Source organism: Amblyomma mixtum, chromosome 1 (genome assembly GCF_055824585.1).
Source record: "Amblyomma mixtum isolate Tamu chromosome 1, ASM5582458v1, whole genome shotgun sequence".
NCBI lineage: Eukaryota > Metazoa > Arthropoda > Arachnida > Ixodida > Ixodidae > Amblyomma > Amblyomma mixtum.
The window spans coordinates 82,082,990-82,103,441 of NC_143012.1; the positions used below are offsets into that span (position 1 = coordinate 82,082,990).

The 20,452-nt window shown below is 43.6% G+C and overlaps 1 protein-coding gene across 1 annotated transcript in view; it reads right to left on the reverse strand.

The window, feature by feature from the left end:
- Positions 1-355: 355 nt before the first annotated feature.
- The window catches only part of LOC149366971 (uncharacterized), a 104,105-nt gene continuing 84,008 nt past the window's right edge, over positions 356-20,452 (reverse strand). Inside the window, exons 31-38 of the mRNA XM_089553433.1 lie at positions 19,825-19,997; positions 16,816-17,147; positions 14,738-14,909; positions 12,455-12,755; positions 10,479-10,743; positions 9,512-9,686; positions 6,940-7,170; positions 356-3,010 (exon numbers count right to left, since the gene is read on the reverse strand). Of these exons, the coding sequence (XP_089409559.1) occupies positions 2,849-3,010; positions 6,940-7,170; positions 9,512-9,686; positions 10,479-10,743; positions 12,455-12,755; positions 14,738-14,909; positions 16,816-17,147; positions 19,825-19,997 (1,811 nt within the window). The 3' untranslated portion in view covers positions 356-2,848. The remainder of the gene's footprint in view (positions 3,011-6,939; positions 7,171-9,511; positions 9,687-10,478; positions 10,744-12,454; positions 12,756-14,737; positions 14,910-16,815; positions 17,148-19,824; positions 19,998-20,452) is intronic.

Genomic DNA, 20,452 nt, shown 5'->3' on the forward strand with positions numbered 1-20,452 from the left:
AACTGTAACATACACTCACACTGTTCATTGCACGTAGTCATCTTCATCAACTTCCAACTGTGGCGCGAAACGACCAGATCAGCTTAATCTGAATCCAATATTGTCGCCAGACGTGCCGACTACCCAGCAAAGCAGAACCACGAGCGAACCAGGCTAAACACGTTTTCGCACGTCTACTCTGTTTAAGTACGTTAAAAACTTTTTACCATTTTTTTGCCAGAGGCATTGCAGACACCAGCTGTAACCCAATTTTAACAAAATTATTCAATTCACAGTGCAGTGGTAACAAGATCGGTCATCTTGCGAAACTGCATAGTTGTTTTTCCTTTTGACAGCAACCAAAATACTCTGGCGGTTCTTTTGATACATTCATTTATTAAGTCCCACACATCCATCCAGTTCTTCTTCATCAGACCACTTGCAAGCCAAAGCGACTGAATATTGTTCTACTCTTTTTTTTTGTCATTAAAAGATGCGAGATAAGTTGAAAGAAAGTAGAAGAAAAGACAACAATTCACTGCAGATACCAAATCCATGACTATTGCAATTTTTTATCAAATCCAGCAGCAGCTTTATTCTCGACGAACAGGTGAATTGGCATAGACAGCTTATCCTGCTTCGCATATCAGAAATGGGGTTGCTCACTGTTTGAAGTTTGAATAACATGGCAAGTGGATTTAAAGCAGATGCTTATAAATCCTAGCAGTAGCATCCGCAGTTTCTGCAAACTCTCTTAGTGTATACCTGCAAGGTATTATTAGGAAAGCGAAGAGTGTTAAATTTTGCTTCATTGGAGGCAAAATAATTATAAAACAAAAATTCTGACTTATGCAAAGCACAAGTTTAGGGTTAACAACTGCTACATAACAAACAAAAAAGAGGAGGAACTAATGTGGAAGCTTAAAAAAAAGAATTTGAAAAAAAAAGCAAAACAAAGCTATTTAGTATATATTGCCAGCTTGGAAAGCTCACATGTGAGTACTGTATCTTGGAAAAAAATACCTAATTCAAGGCAAAGTATTATTTGCTGTTGGAGGTAGTTTGTTTGTTTGTTGGGTATTATGCCACACAGGCAGCTAAGGCCATTATGCGCCAAGCTTATGTTGGAGGTAGTGTCATTGCAACAAAGGCAGCATCAGCAACTACAGCAGTGTGACACTAGAAATCACACAACTTGCCACAGGCTGACATTTTAATCAAAACTGGTTGTTTAATGCTTTTGTCAAGACTCAAAGAATAGTGCTAGGGAGAAAGACTAAAGCAAGATGTCCACACCTTCACATAGGCTAAAATACAAGGGTCTCATTAAAATCTGTCAAGAAGGGTTTAGCCAGTTGGAAATGAGTAGAGTAAATGTTCCAACAGTAAGCCATAATGGGTAAATCAGCTCATATGATGGCAACGCTCTGCAGTTGACAAAATTGTGCAACTTTTGCAGTCACCTCCTTTGCACAACAAAGCTTGCCCAGCATTCAAGAAGTGCTAAAGTGATTTTTCTAAGTTGCGAAGCAGAAATGTCAACAGAGCCCAACACTGAAGTCAATAAGGCATTCCTGTCTCTTGCCAAAGTCCAAAGACTAAGACGTGATGCTACAGAACCTAACAGCACTTAAAATTCAATTCTGGTGGAAAACTCCAGAATGTATGCAAAATACTTTTAGGGCCAATGCCTAGTAGTAACGACACATGAGTGATTCCATCATACAGCTTGCAAAAAGCCCAAATGTTGTCAAAGTGTTCTCTCATTTATTATAGGGCTCATTACTGCAAAACAATCAAACACTGCACGTTGCTCATGCAACTGCTACAGAAACAACAACCACTTGTATTTGCTTACCAAAGATATTTGGTTCCCAAAGACCATTCATTTGCTTACACTGCAGTGATTAAGTAGTACGTCTTGTTCTTTCCAGTTACCAGCAAAACTGGCTAAGGCTGTCATAAATGCATAATGTGTCAAGCGTATAAGTGTCAAAAATTCTGGAGGGTTTAACACTTTAGACAATGGATGGCAAAAGAAAAGCAAGCCATCCATGTTCCAACTGCCGCTGCTGCTGGTGCATTTAATTAACCGCAGCCAAAGGAAAAGTGCTCAGCAGCCTATCGGCAGGTACCAAAGAGAAAGTGCTCAGCAGCCGATCGGCCGGCAGCAAAGAGAAAGTGCTCAGCAGCCTATCGGCAGGTACCAAAAAGAAAGTGCTCAGCAGCCGATTGGCCGGCAGCAAAGGGAAAGTGCTCAGCAGCCAATCGGTCGGCAGCAAAGGAAAATTGCTCAGCAGCCGATCGGCCGGCAGCAAAAGGAAAGTGCTCAGCAGCCGATCGGCCGGCAGCAAAGGAAAAGTGCTCAGCAGCCGATCGACCGGCACCAAAGGGAAAGTGCTCAGCAGCCGATCGACCGGCAGCAAAGGGAAAGTGCTCAGCAGCCGATCGGTTGGCAGCAAAGGAAAAGTGCTCAGCAGCCAATCGGTCGGCAGCAAAGGGAAATTGCTCAGCAGCCGATTGGCCGGCAGCAAAGGGAAAGTGTTCAGCAGCCAATCTGTCAGCAGCAAAGGGAAATTGCTCAGCAGCTGATCGGCCGGCAGCAAAAGGAAAGTGCTCAGCAGCTGATCGGCCTGCAGCAAAGGAAAAGTGCTCAGCAGCCGATCGACCGGCACCAAAGGGAAAGTGCTCAGCAGCCAATCGGCCGGCACCAAAGGGAAAGTGCTCAGCAGCCGATCGGCTGGCAGCAAAGGGAAAGTGCTCAGCAGCCGATCAGCCGGCAGCAAAGGGAAAGTGCTCAGCAGTCGATCGGCCGGCAGCAAAGGGAAAGTGCTCAGCAGCCGATCGGCCGGCAGCAAAGGGAAAATGCTCAGCAGCCGACCGGCCGGCACCGAGCGAGGGAACTCCAGGCGCGGCCTCTGTCGCACGTGCACTCCCTGCAGCCCCTGGCCTCCTTGCCAACCTTGGCAAATATCTCCTGCGCCACCACGTCGAAGAACTCAGCGGGGAGGCCAGCCTCAACAAACTGCACCTGTGAGGAAAGTCACCAAGTTTTAAAAGTCACACGCATAAAGAAAAAAAAAAACAGAACCGTTTGCATGAATGGGGGCATAGGTAGGAGTTACACAGGAGGGCTTGAAGGAGACGAAGAAAATGAAGCGGTAGAAAAGGACAGCTTCGAAAAATACAGAGGTCTCTATGGGAGCTCCCTTGAAAGAGCTGTAATGAAAAAGAGTGAGAAAGATATCTTAGCACATAAATACTTACAGTAGGCTCTCTTTAAGACGGACTTGAAGGGACCACGAAAATCTTTTTGTCTTACCAAAAATTCGTTCTATCAGAAGTGCCCTCAAAAAAGGATTGGGAACGTGCTATATATATAGATGTGTCAAAATATTTGTTACACTGTAAAAATTATAAAAATTTACCTTGCAGTTAGAAGATAATTTCAAAAAGACAGTTTATTGTACTATGCATGAAGTGAGCTGAGGAGTGAAGGCATGAAACAAAGCTCGTGCCATCTCACTTGAAAAAGACATTGATCTAGTTTGCTTTCTTCAGAGTCTTTTCTTACTCTCTCTTTCGCAATGACCACTAGTTGCGTTCTTTTCCTTTTTTTTATTTTTGCAATAACCCTATAAGCCTAAGTGCACCGAAGGTGACCAGCTGGCTAGCTGCGTGCAATGCAGGCTCTGAAATCACATTTTAAATTTTTTTTAGTTTATTGATACTGTTTGCCCATGGGACCGTTACAGGATGGTTCCTTTTTCCTACATGTTTATGCTGTTGCACACCACAAGAATCTTCTATCTCCTATACCACTGCTTCAGCAGCGAGGCTGTTATTAAATACACGAGTAGGTGCACCTAGCGTCTTTCAACCCGCCACAGGCAACGCAGACAGCCGTGTCAGATATCTCTGCACCGTGAATATCAGTGTTGTGATGCTGCATCAGTTTAAAATTAGACTTCCATCTAGCTGTGCAAGTGGCAAGTCAAATAGAAGCTGTACTTCACACCATGTGCCTTTTCATCTACCGGAGGCAACATGTAGCAAATGACTTGTGTGCGACACTGAGCTCTGGCCATATCGGATTGCTTGCGCTGCGCGCAGGCCTTCCCCACCTGCATCCGCAAGAACACTTTCCCGCATTTTCGCATAAGGAGCGGGGAAGCTATCCTGCAGGAGTGAGCGCTAAATGCGGGGAAGCTCTCTTGCAGGCTAGGTTTGTCTTGTGAGGAAGCGTTCTTTCAAATTTTTTATTCTTGCTTTTCTCGAGAGAGTGAGTACTGCTGCATGGACTCGCCATGAGTCACGGTCGTTTCAAAAGTTTGCCTTAACCAAAGAATGCGTGAAACAGTTTGTCCTACGCAATTTTTTTTTTTTTCATGTTGAATATATGGGAAACCAAGTAAATGTTCTCACATTATTCGTCGGGAGTTTACTGAACTAGCACAGACTAGCCTACAAGCTTTTCATGTTACCAAATGGGAAAAAATAAAGATGTTTTTAAATTCTGAGCTTCTGCACCTGCCAAATAGTTAAGTGCAATATAGTCAGCATTTGGAATTCCATTATGTTTTTGAATTATGAGTTCAAAGACAGTACTGCTCATATAAAAGAAGGGGAGGTGTGGGGGGGGGGGGGGGTGGACATTGGACATGACATTTAGCTGTACATGACAATGTGCAGCTAAATGCTTTGGAACATTATGCATAACCTAAACGAAAAAGAAAGAAGAAGCAAAAAGGCTGTTGTAGCAGTGGGAAGTGAGTAATTTCATTAAGAATTTTCTGAATGCCATGGTAAGCTTTTCTTTTGCTTTCTTCTTGTTTGATACACTTTGCTTAGTTAGTTTAACCCCCTATCAGACTTAGACGAGCCAGACTCGTCTTAAGGGGGGACACTGGTCTTTGAGACCAGAAAATGACCAAAAATTCGGTTTTCAAAAAGTGACATTCGTGGAATCTGCAGCTATTATTTTCCAACTGTACCAATTTTTTCCTTCAAGAAATCAGCATATTGATTGTAATATTAAAGTCAGGTCATCGTGTGAGCTGAATTTATGCAGGAGCAAATAATTTATTGGCATGAAAGTTTTAGACATCTAGCTATCTTAGTATGTCGATACCTCAGCATCTAAGACCGATAGAGATTTCATATTGTTTGCTAAGGGAAGCTGAAGGCAAAATGTGTGCAATAATCGAAGCAGATTTGTTCAATAGCTCTTCAAAAATTTATAATTTTGCAAAGTTTATCAATGCATTACATTCGCGCCTTGTACATTGATATTACAAGTGCTGTAAAATTACTAATGAGGGTAAAATGGAAAAATGGTTTTGATTGTTGCACTCTTTCTCATCATACTATGTAGACATGGATTAAAAATGATTTTTTATTCAGCAGTTTTTTTTGCACCGAGGTACTATTGAATGATTAATTAAAATTATTTACCTTGGGAACCGATAAATTTATGAGGAAGGTAATTCCATTGTTGAAATCAGTATAAAAAATTGAGCAAGGTGGTACAGTGTCTAAAATGGATTGGACTAAAATGAAGGAAAATAGGTCTAGGACTAGTGTCCCCCCTTAAGTTGACAGTCGTTTCTGGCTCATGATGAGTGTGGCTTGTCATGAGTTTTCTGACACTCTCCGTCCAATTTAAAGCGAGCAGTGCTCATGTAAAGCATTTCTTTAGTCTGCCGACAGATGGCAGAAGAGGTACCAAATAACCATTTCGGTACCATTTTTGAGAAAAAAAATATGTCTGTTAGAGGGCTAATCTTCGTGAAATGCTAACAGTTGCAATATTTAAGATATCAACATTTCTCAAGGGCTGTCATGCTCACTGACTGACTGCCTGCAAATGAAGAAGAAACCTGCCTAATACACCATTACATAGTGCCACCCACATATAATGCACTCCTAATAATTCGAACCTGCCTAATATTAATATACACTCTATCTGACCTTACTGTTAGGTCTTGTCAATGTCGAGCATATTAAATAGGCTCTAGAAACTCTACACAATTCAAAGAAATTTTCAATCCTCTTTGAGCCAAAGTTATTGAGAGTCAACTGTACTACCTTATATGCAGGGACCGGAAAGTAAAAATATAGCTGTGAAATGTAGTAGATTGGGAAAGAAAGAAGACAGATGAGGGAAACAGAAAGAAGAGAAACCATCAGGATCACTGCATGGGTCTCACCACAGATGCGCTTTATCAGATGGCACCAGCTTGCAATGTGGCCACCGTCTCTTTAGTCTTCAAACTAACGTCATACTTTCTTTTGCATGTCCCATAAAACATGTTTTCCGCCCATATATCATTCTGCCTGTCCTTACCCACATGCCCTTTATTTTTTGTGGTTGCTTGGCAGAATCCACGACCTACTCGACTGAGCAGGCAAGAGCTTCACAAATTGCCTGCTCTGCCAATTCACAAGACATGCTCGAATGCACCACTTACAGCAGTCTCACTGTACCTCCGCAATGCAACAAGAAGAAAAGGGGAGCTATTTCTGACCTATTCTGGTTCTCCCATAACCTGTGACCTTTTCCCCATAATAGCTACATGGAATGGGCCAAACTGCAATCGCAAGCAAATGGAACCAACTGGATTCGTTGCAGTGATGTTTTCCCAATGGGCACTGGAGCTCCCTCGGACGTCCTGCAGATGTCCTGAACGTCCGCAGTACGTCCATGGGAGTTTTAATGCTTACTGGGTTGGTCCGTTCTAATTTGCTGCTTCTTAACTGGGACATGTGGTGCGTAGCAAATGGAACCAACTGGCATTGCAGTGATGTTTTCCCAATGGACCCTGGAACTCCTTCGGATGTCCTGCAGATGTCCCGCATGTCCGCAGTACATCCAGGGAGTTTTAATGTCCACTGGTCAATTGGTTCGTTCTAAATCGTGTTTCTTAACTGGGACATGTGGTGCGTGGTGTTCGTGCCTACCTGGAAAGCAGAACCCTTGGTGGCTGCAGCCAGCTTGGCAAGAATGCCAGCGCGCGATGGGTAGTCGAGGTACTCCTCGCCGGCTGTGCTCTCAGGGAAGACGAGACCGTCAGCACGAAGTCCGAACACGCGGCCCCGCTGGTCCACGGTCGGGTAGTGAGAGAAGGCATACAGGGTGACTCCCGAGGCCAACACCTTCTCATGCAGTGCGTCCAGCTCGTTTCGGGAAGCCTGCATTGTGAGCCAAGAAATAAAATGTACATCGCCTGTGTTTACGTAGCTACAGCATAGAAGAAAATTCAGATTCACAGTGCAAAATAATCTGGTAAAGATCACAATACCCTCTTCCAGTTCAGGCACACTCAATGTCAATGCCAACATTTTTTTAACTTAACAAATAATTCAATAAATACACTTTATAATATAAGAACAGAAACTCTATGTGCAATGTATGGAATGCTTATGAGTCCTACTGCCAAAGTAGTTTTGCAGACTTGTCCTGAAATATATTTTCAGACACACAAATTTGGACAAATAAACTGCATTGTCTTTGTTTGCTGTAGAGTCCATGCTCATGAGAGGGCATTGGTCAGCATTGCCACTTCCATTAAGTAGCCTGGCTTTGTTTTCCCACTGTTATACTAAAGCTGAAGCCTGGTGACAGGCCAACTACAGCAGGCCATTCACTGTAAGCTGTGTCGTTTCTTACTACTTATTTTTCTACCTCTTCATTCTTTATACCTCCTTATGCAATGCTAAGCTGCTGGGCATTCAGCTTGAAAGACACGGGTAAGTGGCAAGCACTATCTAAGGCACCAGGAACAAACATTTTTTTTTTCTTGTAGTGCATGCCATGGGAGCAATGTTCCTCATTATGTCAACAGCAGAGAGGAAGCACAGCCCGTTACACAGAAAATCCAGCATCGGCGTTGTGAGCAAAAAATCACGAGCATTGCTTTGGTATGTGGTCCCCAGAGAGCAACCTTGGAGGCAGGTGGGCCACCTAGGTCACGTGACCTTGTGGCGTCATCACAACCTGCCCACCGGATAGTGAGCAAACTGTCCACCATGGCAGGTGGCAGTGGAATAAACGACTGGTCGCTCAGAAAGAGCAACCTGGGCCACACAAGGCTCACCTCTGGGAGCACCTGCCATCCCAGGGCAGTGGCGCATCGCTCAACCGCTGCACCACTGCGCCAGGGGTGGGTATGACGTTTCTCAGGGATCTATAAATGTAAAGCAGAGAAGACGTTCTGCATATATGGGAGTTAACCCATTACGCATACCCTTAAGGCGGAGCTTAAATGTCTCCTCCAATTTTTTGTTGTGAAAGCAACACTCTGACAGCCAAAGCGAGACCTTGGGTGGCTGCTGTCGCACCGTAGCTACGCTGACCTTGTTTCAATTGGTCGAATTGGTCGTGACGTCACAGTGTGCGAATTTCGAACGGGGCCGATTGTACTTTGGCTACTAACCATGAAACTAATTAAAGGGACCGTATAGTGATGCTCCAAGTAGGTGGAACTGAGTTTAGTTAATGGCTTAATTAACCAATTAGCCTAATTAACCTTTCCAGTCAGACCATATAAATAAATAAAACTGAGTAGGAAATTGGTCGAGTTGGGGGAATCGAACCAGGGTCTCTGGAGTGCGAGACCAGTATGCTAACCACTCCTCCATGCCAGCTCGATGGTTTGGAATGAACAATATGGTGTCTACGTCCACTCCCATCTTCCTCCCTTCCCATTACTGTGAGATTCAGACCGAGATATGCAAGACAGATACATTTCCTTTCCTCAAAAGCCAATTTACAAGACGCTGTCGCGTTCCACTCTTAGAGGCGAAGCTTAAGGTGCACTGAAGAGGATTCTGAACTTGTCTTTTTACCGTGGGAACTCGATCTACACGTTCCTAGCATTCTTAGAAACTGCAACTTATTGCCCTGTATGGCCGATTTCCCTAATTAAATCGAATTAACGTCCGGCTCCCGCCCTTTTTTTTAAATTCTCCCTTGTACGATGGGCGGAGTCGACCAACGCGTGAAGTTCCTTTCAGCCAGCTCCGTGGAGGCTTTGCTTTCGCTTTATTTTGTTTTTTAGGTTTCCATAAATAAATAGTTTTATTCGCAGATAATATAGCCGCAAAATAAGCCCGCAGAAATAAAAATACGCGCGGACTATTTGCTACTATGGACTACTACGTATTACTCCGCCGATGGCAGAGCGGCAAGCCGCCATGGGACTGGGTGAAAGGCACTCCACGCGTTGGTCGACTCCGCCCACCGTACGAGGGAGAATTAAAAAAAAAAAAAAGGCGGGAGCCGGACGTTAATTTGATTTAATTAGGGAAATCAGCCACACAGGGCAATAAATCGAAGTTTCTAAGAATGCTCGGAACCTGCAGATCGAGTTCCCGTGGCAAAAAGACGAGTTCAGATTCCTCTTCAGTGCACCTTTAAGGCTTCCGCCTCACCACACTTTAGGTCAACAAAGTGCCCCCCTGAATTTTTTTTTTATAACTAATGCTGCTCTCGTGCTTTGCGGGAAATTCAAAGATGGAAGCAGGCACTCACATTGAAATCGTTAGCCGTGATGGCGAGGACGACCCTTGTCGCTTCAGCATCAAAAGGCACAGTGTCCAGGGTGTAGTCAAGTGTGAGCGCGAGGTCAGGGGTCGTGGCCTTGCTGCTCTGGCCGATGCTCCTCAGGAGCTTGCCAGCGGCATCGATGTGAGGCACGAAGACATCCCTAAAAGAACAGGTCAGGCAGTAGTGATGTGTGAGAACCATGAAAGGATTTGAGACAGTCGTTAAACTGTAGATTAATGAAATGCACTAGCCACGTTTCTAGCCGCGCCGAAAGGTTACACAACAGGTTTAGGGAAATGAAAGCAGTAGATCAATACAATAGTCAGTGCTAGGCTAAACAACAGTCAAGTCAATGCTGTGACCTGACAACAGCAGAGCCAAATGCATCACTAGCTAATGTTCCTTTTGACACAAGATATTCAGCTGTGCTGAGCACTATTCTAAAGCCTTACAATGCAAATATAGGTCCTTTTTATATTCTTTTTTGATAGAACTAAGTTAAGTTACCTATTCACATTTGGGGGAAGCACAGCCATGCTTTAGCCATTGTGACCGGGTATTGTAAAGGATAGGCTTCCTTGCCTGGTATAAAAGTGGTAATAACCTTCTCTAACCTACATTATTCTCAAATGGTATTAAATAAAGAAAAACAGAGGTTTTCTGAACCAGGCCTGCATCGCAGCTAATTTTTTCACATCGTATGTATCAGACAAATCTAGCAAACACTTTATGATTTGTTTTGTGTGTATTTTCAACAGGCATACTCCAGTAAGAGTAAATGTTCATGCATCCCTCTTTTGGTGGGAAAGCGACGTGCATTTTGTTGCAGGTGTCAAACCATGAAATGTTCTGGAAACAGTACGTTCAGCGTGATGCACTATACTCAGTTATACTATAACACTGCACTATGGTACAGTTCTGTTCCACACCTAGCGAGCATTCTCACACTTACTTGGTCGAAGTGCGTAGGTGTGGGTTCTTGAAGCGGGGGTCACTGCCACCACCGTTCAGCACGAAGGCGTACTTCGTGTCATGACCCCGTGTCTTGAAGACCGTGTCCACGGCATCCACCAGCCTCTGAGTGCCAGCCAGAACAGAGGTCGCGACCGAAGGGTCAAACGAGCTTTCGGCCAGCACCACGACAACCTCCAGGAGGGGCGAAGACTTGACCCGGAAGCTCCTCTGACCTTGCATTTCTGGCAAGTTCACGCAGTGGTCTGCGGTTTGGGATGAATGAGACCAGTGAGGTTTTGAGCTCATATGCGACGTAAATGTCACAATAACGAACGAGGCCAACAGTCATTGAAACCCAGGAAAGCACTGGGCAATAATTTTACTCATTATTATTTAATAGTGGTGGTGGTAATCAAACTGTGAAATAAGTAGTGGAGTATTCATGCCTTAGAAGGAAGATATAATCCAACAGAAAGTAGCATTAGGACAACCACATGCCACCAGTGGTATGTTGCAAATTTAATGTCTCAATGTTGCAAATTTAAAATTAGATAATTTAAGATTAGAGATAGGCGGCCTGATGCGGATGACGAGGCACCTGCGTGTGCTCAGTGATAAATATTTATGTCGAACAAATGTCCAGTAAAGATAGTTGAAGTCTAGCGGGTGTCCTGTGTGTGTGTCTCTTGGTGTTGTGTCTGTTTCTTACCGCTAAGAATATGATTCTTTCGAGAGATAGGCATTCCATCCCTCGTCACCCCAGCGCAAGAATTTTTGAGCTAGCATCAATGACAACGAAGTTATAGACGATTAAAAGGCACGCTCCTCCTCTCCCCCCTCAACTCGTATGCGAGGAGCACCAGGAAAAATAAAGAAAACAGCTCTGGGAGTGGGCCCCACCCACGAATACATCATTCACTGACGTTCGGTTTACGACTTCCGGTTGTCGCACCCAGCACCCCTGCAGCAGCGTCAACAGCGCCTCTCCGGTCTCTCCCCGCCTTCCTGGATCGCGGTGCGCGTTGGATTTCTTCGCTTGTCACTGAGACAAATGCATTGCGAGTGGTTCCCGAACTCCCGACAGAAAGAGGCGCCAGAGGTAAATTGAAAACATATGCGTGAAGGCAATGCCCTGGCTGGCGCTTGCCTGAGGAGGTCGCGCGGCGGCTCGAGCAGACGATTTTCACAGCTACCGGAAGTGTACCCGTGACGTTGTGGCTGCCGTGGCTCCAGCGAATGACAACGTGTGGTGGCCTGCAGACGTCACGGGACTAGTGATGTCTACTTTCCCGATTTTAGTTTCAAAGTTGGTCACTATGAAGACACCAATCGGCCCGCGAATTTTAAAAAACGCTGTTTTATTGCGAAAGCAATACTACTTGCACTTTCACGCCTTTGCCGTGCCGCGGCCGGTGACCACCATCGTGCCGCGGCCGGTGACCACCATTGACCTTCATTTGACCTTGATTGCTTTAGATTGGATTAGATTAGATTGGACTGGATTTGACTGGAATGGATTAGATTAGGTTAAATTACATTGGGTTTTATTGGATTGGATAGGAGTGGATTGGATTGCACTGGATTGGTTTAAATTAGATGGGATTGGATTGCATTGTATTGCATTGGATTAGATTACATTAGATTGGAGTGGATTGCATGAGATTGGATTGGATTGGTATGGATTATATAACCGATGCATCACCACAAGTCTAACCACAAGCACCACCACCAGCTACACTACCAGCTGTACCATGGCGTACGTATGGATATTGCTTTCGCAATTACCGGGCTTAACCAAGCTAAGCCACAGCGAATTTTTTAAGAATGCACAATAAATTGCCGGCTCAGTCCCGAAGACTCATACTCGGTGTGAATGCTTCTTAGCATCATTTCTAAGTATTGAAAACATTCACAAGTGACTTAATTGATTGCATAGTCCCTTTAAGCCCAAGGTGTTGCTTTGGTGCTGCTCACCGCAGTGCAGGTTCTCCACCCAGTGGCCGTGGTGGTTGCAAAATGCCGCCATGGCATTGATGCTGGTGCAGGCACTCGCCCGGTGGCTGACGTCCCAGGAGCAGGCCTCCTGGAAGAGGTCCTCCATCTTGGTCTCCATCAGGCAGTGCTTGAGGGTCTGCGGAACCCGCTGGTGGCAGTCCTCGGCACTTTCCTGAGCACTCTTGACGGGGTTCAGGAGGGCCCGGCACTCAGTGTACCCACTGATCTCGTAGCCGGCGGCGAGCTGAGCTGCGTCCTTGGCAATGTCTCCATTGGGGAGCTGTGCACAGAATATAGTGCATTTCAGTATTACTATTATTATTGCCAAATTTGATTTAGCTGATAAGGTTGCAACTCAGATTTCAGTAAATTAAAAATTAGTGCAGGCTAACGCCTGTATCTGTCAAAATTCACGACAAATTTTAGCACGACTATAACAGGCAAACAGAAAGGAAACAAAGCAAATGAATGTGGTATGGGTGCTAGGTTTTTCTCCCCTTACTGTTTTCTCATGTCCTCATTTCTCTGTTTGAACTGAAATTCTTTTCATTACAGTGATGTGCTGACTAGCCTCTGAAAGGGTAATTTCGCATTACAAACACCTTATGAAGCCATGCAGTTAGCGTGCAAAAGGAGATAATCAATTCAGTACTGAACTTCAAAACTAGTTTTATTTAGAAAACAAAGTGTAGATGAAAATCGTGAACATTTACATATAGGATGCACACACTCACATAAGCACATGCACTTACTGCATAAATAGGTGATAAAAACTTACAGGATGGTTACCACTGTGTAACATAACATTCAGCGACAGATGCTGAGGTATTAGTATCCCCCTTCTTTCCACAGTAACCACCCTCCCAGTACAACGACCACCACCACCACCACTACTACTACTATGACACAAAACCCAGGAATGGATGCTTAACAGCTGTCAATGTCAAATTATAAGAAATCAGATAACTATGACAAGCAATTCTGTTCACCACAGTGATGCAATGACTTCAGTTTTAGCATGGCTAACAACGCATCTTTCCCTTCTGGCATTCATGCCATTAAAACAACAAATTGAAGTAGACCTATATCGGTAGGGTATTGTGCTCTAATCATGGGGAGACCACACTCACCCAAAAACAGAGCTTTTATAAGCTAGGAAAGGCCAAGAAACGAAATATAAGTGTCGCCACCGCCGGCTGATTTTGCAAGTAAAATGCGAGTGCTGGCACAGACTTTTGGTCACGGATCTCAGAGGCTATGCTACACTGTCCTTCACTTCAAAACAGTGACAACACATCCTTTCGAGTAAAGACATCAGGAGTATGAATTGAATAGCGAGAAGATCTCTAAATCCAATTTTCTCCCAGACAAGTGGACTTTTTCTTCTGGGCAAATGTCAACATAGCCAGAAAGAGAGCCAAAGAAACAAGCAGCAAATTGGATGAAGTTGTCCTCAAAAAGTTGTCCCTTTAAAATACTTTCGGGAGTTACCTGGTAGATTTCAATTTGATTCTTATAAAGATTCAATGTTTCATGTTTCATGGAGTAGTCTTTGTACACCTCCAACCTTTTCGTTTTAATTACCTTCAATCAACCCTCTCAAAAAAAGATGCAACTGATGAAGCAGAGAGAGCATTAACATTAGCGTTATGCCCGCATGGAGCTGCAGCTGACAGGTTCAGACAGTGCGAGCAGGTGGCGTGATCCAGTCCATTAATCGTTATGTCTTCTACCCCCTCTCCACTCTCCCCCACCCATCACCCATGGACTCCCACCCTCTCTTCCTCTTCCACTTTCAATCTCCCTCCTCCACTCCCACCCCCTTTCCTAAAAGTGGAGAGGGGGATTTTCTTCTCTCCACTTTGCCACCTGTCAACCAAGGCTTCAGGCAGACAGTTTTTCCGACATGGGGTTTTAATGCCAATGCATTACAACACAAGACAAACATGAATGACAATTGACAACTGTGAAGCGTTATAGTACTAGTAAAGGAACTTGCATTGCAAGCTGTTTCACAGAACCAAAATGTGCCTTTTCTCTCAAGATTCTACGTCATTGTCCCCAGCTGCCAGTAGCTCTTTGTTTTCACCAATTTTCATTTCACCATGACTGGGCAGTACCCTTGTTCTTAATTATACCCTGAAGAAAGAAAGCCCACTCTTCACTTAGTACCACAAAAGCTAGTAAACCACATAATGCTCGTAGTGTTTCAGCACATGCATTACAAGCTGCAAATGAATCACTCAGAAGCCAGGCACTTACCTCGTATTCGTTTTCAACATTGCCATCAGCATTGCCAAGTGTGCCCAGCAGGTTGCCATGGTGAGACCGGTCCAACACAAACGTACAGAAGAACTTGACAGTGTCACAATAAACAGTCAGGCCATGTCCACGAACCCTCACAAGGTGACCCTCGCGGTAGATGTCCACTTTCCTGCACAGAAGTGCCAGAAATGACTAGGCAAGCTGATTGTTGCGCCCAGCTAAACAAACTCAACAGTTTTGGGTGCTTTGTGGGCCATAGCAAGCTTTATCACCATCCTTCCCTTCATGATGAATTCTTTCAGTCACCACATCGTGACCACCCATATAAAGTTTGGTTTTAGGTTTTGGTTTTATGGGGTTTAACGTCCCAAAGCGACTATGGCTATGAGAGACGCCGTAGTGGAGGGCTCCGGAAATTTCAACCACCTGGTGTTCTTTAACGTGCACTGACATCGCACAGCACACGGGCCTCGAATTTCTCCTCCAAAGAAATTCAGCCGCCGCGGCTGGGATATAAAGTAAAACACATCAACTGCCAGTCAAACCATTATGCATGGTCTTTCATAGTGAGCACAATAACAGAATGGAACACCTTATCATTAGACACCGTCATAGAATGTGACCCAACTAAGTTTCACGAACTTATTTGCTCACATGCGTCTGCCTAATCTTATTTTTTTCCAGTTGTGCTTCTCTATGCGTTTTTGTCTTTTATTTATTTATGTGTTTATTTTTGCTATGCTGATGTGTTATCTGTTTGAATGCTTCCTTGTAATGTTTACTTTTCAGATTTGTTATTTTTGTGCCTTGTTTTCGTTATTGTGATTTGTTATTTTAAGCAATGGTTGTTTACACCCTCTCCTCAAGTGATACCCTTATAAGGAGGGCCTTTGGGAGAATTTTGAATAAATACAAATAAACAAAATGTATAAGAAAGAAGGCAATGAAAAACTAGTCTTATGCAATGACATTCTGGTCACTGAAATCAGACTGCCATGGACAAGCAGCACAAAACAACCAAGCCCAAGATTTGGCATTTGGTTTCACACACATATCCTGAGCTATAAATTATAATTTAATGGCATGCAATCATGAAACGACAAAAAGAAAAGTCATAGCCCTCCCAAAATTAGACTGCGCTTTAATCAAGTTATTCTTTGCACCTTATGGCTATGCAAATGAAGCAAGAGCAAAAGCTAGAAATGTACACTTTGTCACCTTTTGGCTGAATCCCAAAGAGGGCAAAAATTGTGCTTCCTTGAATAAAAATAAAATCGCAGCACACTGTGTTATAAGACTTTCAAACAGCTAAGCACTTCTAACTGTTAGTAAGAAACAACAAAGGCTGCTTCAATTTCGATAAATTTCACTCCCCAAAATATGTGATACACTGGGCCTAGGCTTTTTAAGCTTGAAAAAATTGGCTATGGTTTAGCTCTGGTTAAACCTGGTAGGTAGCGAGAGCCGTCTTCAACCGTCGCGGATTCACTGTTGGAGGCTAAGCGAACTCATCTAGCCATGTCGTCATTACGAAGCTTATCGAGACGTTTGACATGCTCTTCTTCGGTCTCTTCCGCACGCTGTCTCCTCCTTGTTTCGTTCCGACGCCGAAGTCTGGCTTCTTTCAGCCTAGCCGACTCATCGCTCTCCATAATGGCTCGCCTCTCACTATGCCGAACCGTATATATATATATATATATATATATATATATATATATATATATATATATATACACACTGTGACACCCTATCACCCTTTACTATGCAGCGCACAACTGGCGAGGCGAGCGGCCTCTCCTCTACGATGAGCGCAATGGCGGAGTGACGTCATGCCAGATGGCGCGCCGAGCGGCAACGCCTGCCAGCTGCGGCGGTTGCTAGGCAATGGCTCAAGGTCGGTGCAACCACGGCGAAAGCTGGCGTAGTGTAGCTCTCGCTACAAAGGAAATAAGCAAACAAAACTCAATGGGCATTAAAACTCCCCTGGACATCCTGCGGATGTTCAGGATGTCTGCAGGACATCCAAGAGAAGTTCAGTGCCCATCGGGAAGCAACAGCTTGTATTCTCAGCTCACCCTGATGCGAGCACAAGCGGAAGGTGGACAGCAGCATCGCTCCCATTCACAAGCACTCTTCCTTCTTGGCCCGAAATCGTGATGGAGATCTCCGGGAAGTCGATAAGCAGGTCTTCGGCACTAGAGGTCAGCGTGAACTGCCGACCGCCGATGTCATGGGATAGCAGGTATGTGCAGTATGATGCTGGGTAGCTGGGGAACTCGAGGAAGACGCCATCGAATGTCACCACGTGCCCACTGCCAAATATGGCCGCCACTTTCTGGCCTCTCTCTAGTCGAGGCAGGGCCCAGGACTTGGCTAGCTGAATGTGCAGCAGTTCTGCAACCTGGTTCTTAAAAGCAAGAAAAAGAAACAGTCACTTTGAATTAACTTTAACTTCAGTGTGAGTGGGCGTTCAAAATCTGTCCAATGATGTACAGTCAACAGCAAAGTTAACAGGATGTGGATGTGTAGAAAAGGAATTTATTTCGTCACTTTCATGCATGCCGATCGCCTGAAGTGCCTGCAAGGCCTACAGGTAGGAAGGGGTGTGTGTCCTCTACTGTGTGGTATTAAATAAGGTAACTGTGTTGCCAGGCAGCACTAGGGTTAAATTTGATCATGAACATATGCATCCTGCAAACTTTTGCTGTCGAGCGTATGTCACAAGATATAGCCTAAAAAGCCCACACTGGTAATATAAAATATACAGGGTGCAGGTGAGGAACGAAACAGAATACATTATTGAATATAGTTAATCACTGATCTGACAAAGTCTGAGGAAGCGACAGGGTATCTTGGTAAACCGAGAAAGAATAGGGGCTCTGTAGTTGTGTGTGCAGAATGGTAATCAGTGTGTTCAGTTAGGGAACTAAATATAACATTGAATTGCATCAAAGTACAGCTCAACAGTGCAAAATTAAAATAAGCACCAATTGAAACAGACGTAGGTTACTCTGTGAACTGGAGTGTTGGCAAGTAGTTTTGGATAAAAAGCAAAAGTGTTTGCACTTTGCTTCTGCACTCTAGGGAGTTAAACAAACACCGAAAATTTTTCAATTAAATTCTACTCAGTTTTAAATTTCCCTTTTGAACAAAGGAAAGATGAAGCAAGATACTCGTCTTTCCACACGGTAGCATTACAAAAATCAGAACCAGGAACAGCCATGCATCAGTTCAAAAACTGCCTGTACCATTCAACTAGCCGACAATCTTTTGATAAGTGGAATGTCAGTTTCTGGACAGGTAACACATAATTTTTAGTGTGAAAGCATTTCTTGTCTCATGAGGGGTGTGTAGAGGACCTGTCACCAGACCTGTCATCCGAGCATGTCGGCACAGCGTGTAATCGGAGCATGTCCGCACAAACTGTCAGTCATCCATTACAGGGGTAATTACTAGAAAAAGTAATCAAATAACTATGTAATTAGCATGACTGAATAATTCATGCTAAGTCACCAAACAATTAATTAAAGAGCAATTAATTTGACAAAGTAATTAAACAAATGGAATCTGTCAATTGCCACAAAATTAATTGGTACCTTAATCAAATTAAGAATTAGTTAGCAGCTGAATAAATGATATAAACAGTTAAACTCAATTATATTCAACTGAATCATCAAATGATTAATAACTGGCAATTAAATAATTGAACAAATTAATTAGCTCAATTGGCGAATTATTATAACATCTATTGATGATTTAATCTAATTGATGGTACACTTAATTACTGAATTGATTGTCATAATTGGTAAACTGAATAATTAACAAAATGATCAATTAATCATTAATTAATTAATTTAAGCTGTTATCATTGATTAATTAATTAATAATAACAGCTGAAATTAATTAACTAATTAATTCATACTTTGCTGTGCTTACTAGATGCTCTAGCATTGGGACCACATCTTTGGATGTGGTGGAACCGAAGTTAAAGTGAGAACACGACTTAGAGACGGCAAAGACATAAAGAAACAAACGCGCAGCAACATAATTGGCAGCAGTAAGAGAAATGCTTGCGCATTACTGCTCTTAAGCAGACTTAAGAGCACCCCTGGAATTTTTTTTATTCACTGATTTGAAGAGTCAAAGAAAAACACGCTGTTTACCACACACACTTTCAACTAAATGTTTGTTGGCCAGAGCCTGTCGACAACCGGATTAAAGCATGCCCTTTTTTCTTGGTATTGCTATCCAATGAGAAGCTATGCAAGCTAGTCATTAGTGAAGCAGCACAAAAAAAATTGCACACAGACAAGGCAGAGAAGAGACAAGGAGATAGAACTGCTTTTACAGCGACAGTGTTAGGGGCACATTTCCTGGTTCTGTCGCGTCACTGGCGTAAAACGGACAAACATTGAACAAAAGGGAAATGTCGCCCTGTGTGCAGTGGTGAAAGCTAATGATTGCATCGTTCACCCATCTTCCCACAAGAGGGCCCCACTCTAAGTTGCGACGAATGGTGCATTTACCACTGCAAACAGCTGTAGCTGAATCTTGCATTACAGGACACAGTAACCATACTGAAAATTTTTTTATGCCAGTTCACTTGCTTTAAACACCGGCCAGCTTGCCAGCCAGTCCTTCAGATGCTTGTTAAGCTAGATTAACCCACATGAAAGGAAAGGAAAATGATAGGTGTAACGTTAAGAGATCGAAAGAGGGTGGAGTGGGTGAGGGAACAAACGCGGGTTAATGACATCTTAGTTGAAATCAAGAGGAAGAAATGGGCTTGGGCAGGGCATGTAATGCGAAGGCAAGATAACCGCTGCTCCTTAAGGGTAACGGAGTGGATTCCAAGAGAAGGCAAGCATAGCAGGGGACGGCAGAAAGTTAGGTGGGCGGATGAGATTAATAAGTTTGCGGGGATAAAGTGGCGGCAATTGACAAAGGACAGGGTTAATTGGAGAGACATGGGAGAGGCCTTAGCCCTGCAGTGGGCGTAGTCAGGCTGATGATGATGATGATGATGAACCCACATGAATTGATCAACTCATTTCATGGAAGATATTGCTGAAAGGAGCACTTACTTTTACATCATCATATGACGGCAGCTGTGGAACGTCTGCAGAGAACTCAAAGACAGCAGGTACTTTGGTTGGTCGTGTGAAGTAAATTTCGGCCATCTTTGCTGATAGCTCAGGTACGTGATGCACAGTGTAGTTGAGAACATAGTCGAGGTTGAAATAGTAGAAGGCCCAGCCTGGAAAGATGAGACAAAATAACAACGTGCATTTTCGAGCACACAGTAATGCCCTACCTATTCAAATGTCACTGATGACAACCACTCACAATAACAGTCAAGCCCTAGTCATAGGAAAGATTGCAAAGGTCTTTGAAAAATAGCAACTGTACGCTATGTGAATCAGAAAGTACACGAAAAATAAAGTTCCACAATTATGCAGCACTCAATTTTGCGTCCTCGTGCGCTACTACTGTACATTCGGCACCCTAATTCTGCACAATTCAAAATATTTGTCTTTTTTATCACTATTTTCAAGAATTAATTTTTTAAAAATTGCACAAGTAGGTTCCCTCTCTGCTTCTACTTACATCATATACTGACGTATATAAATGAGGAAAACTTTCATAAAGCCATCTGCAGCCTTGTTTAACGTGTATTAATGACTAAATGCAAATGAGTACAAAGAGTTTAAT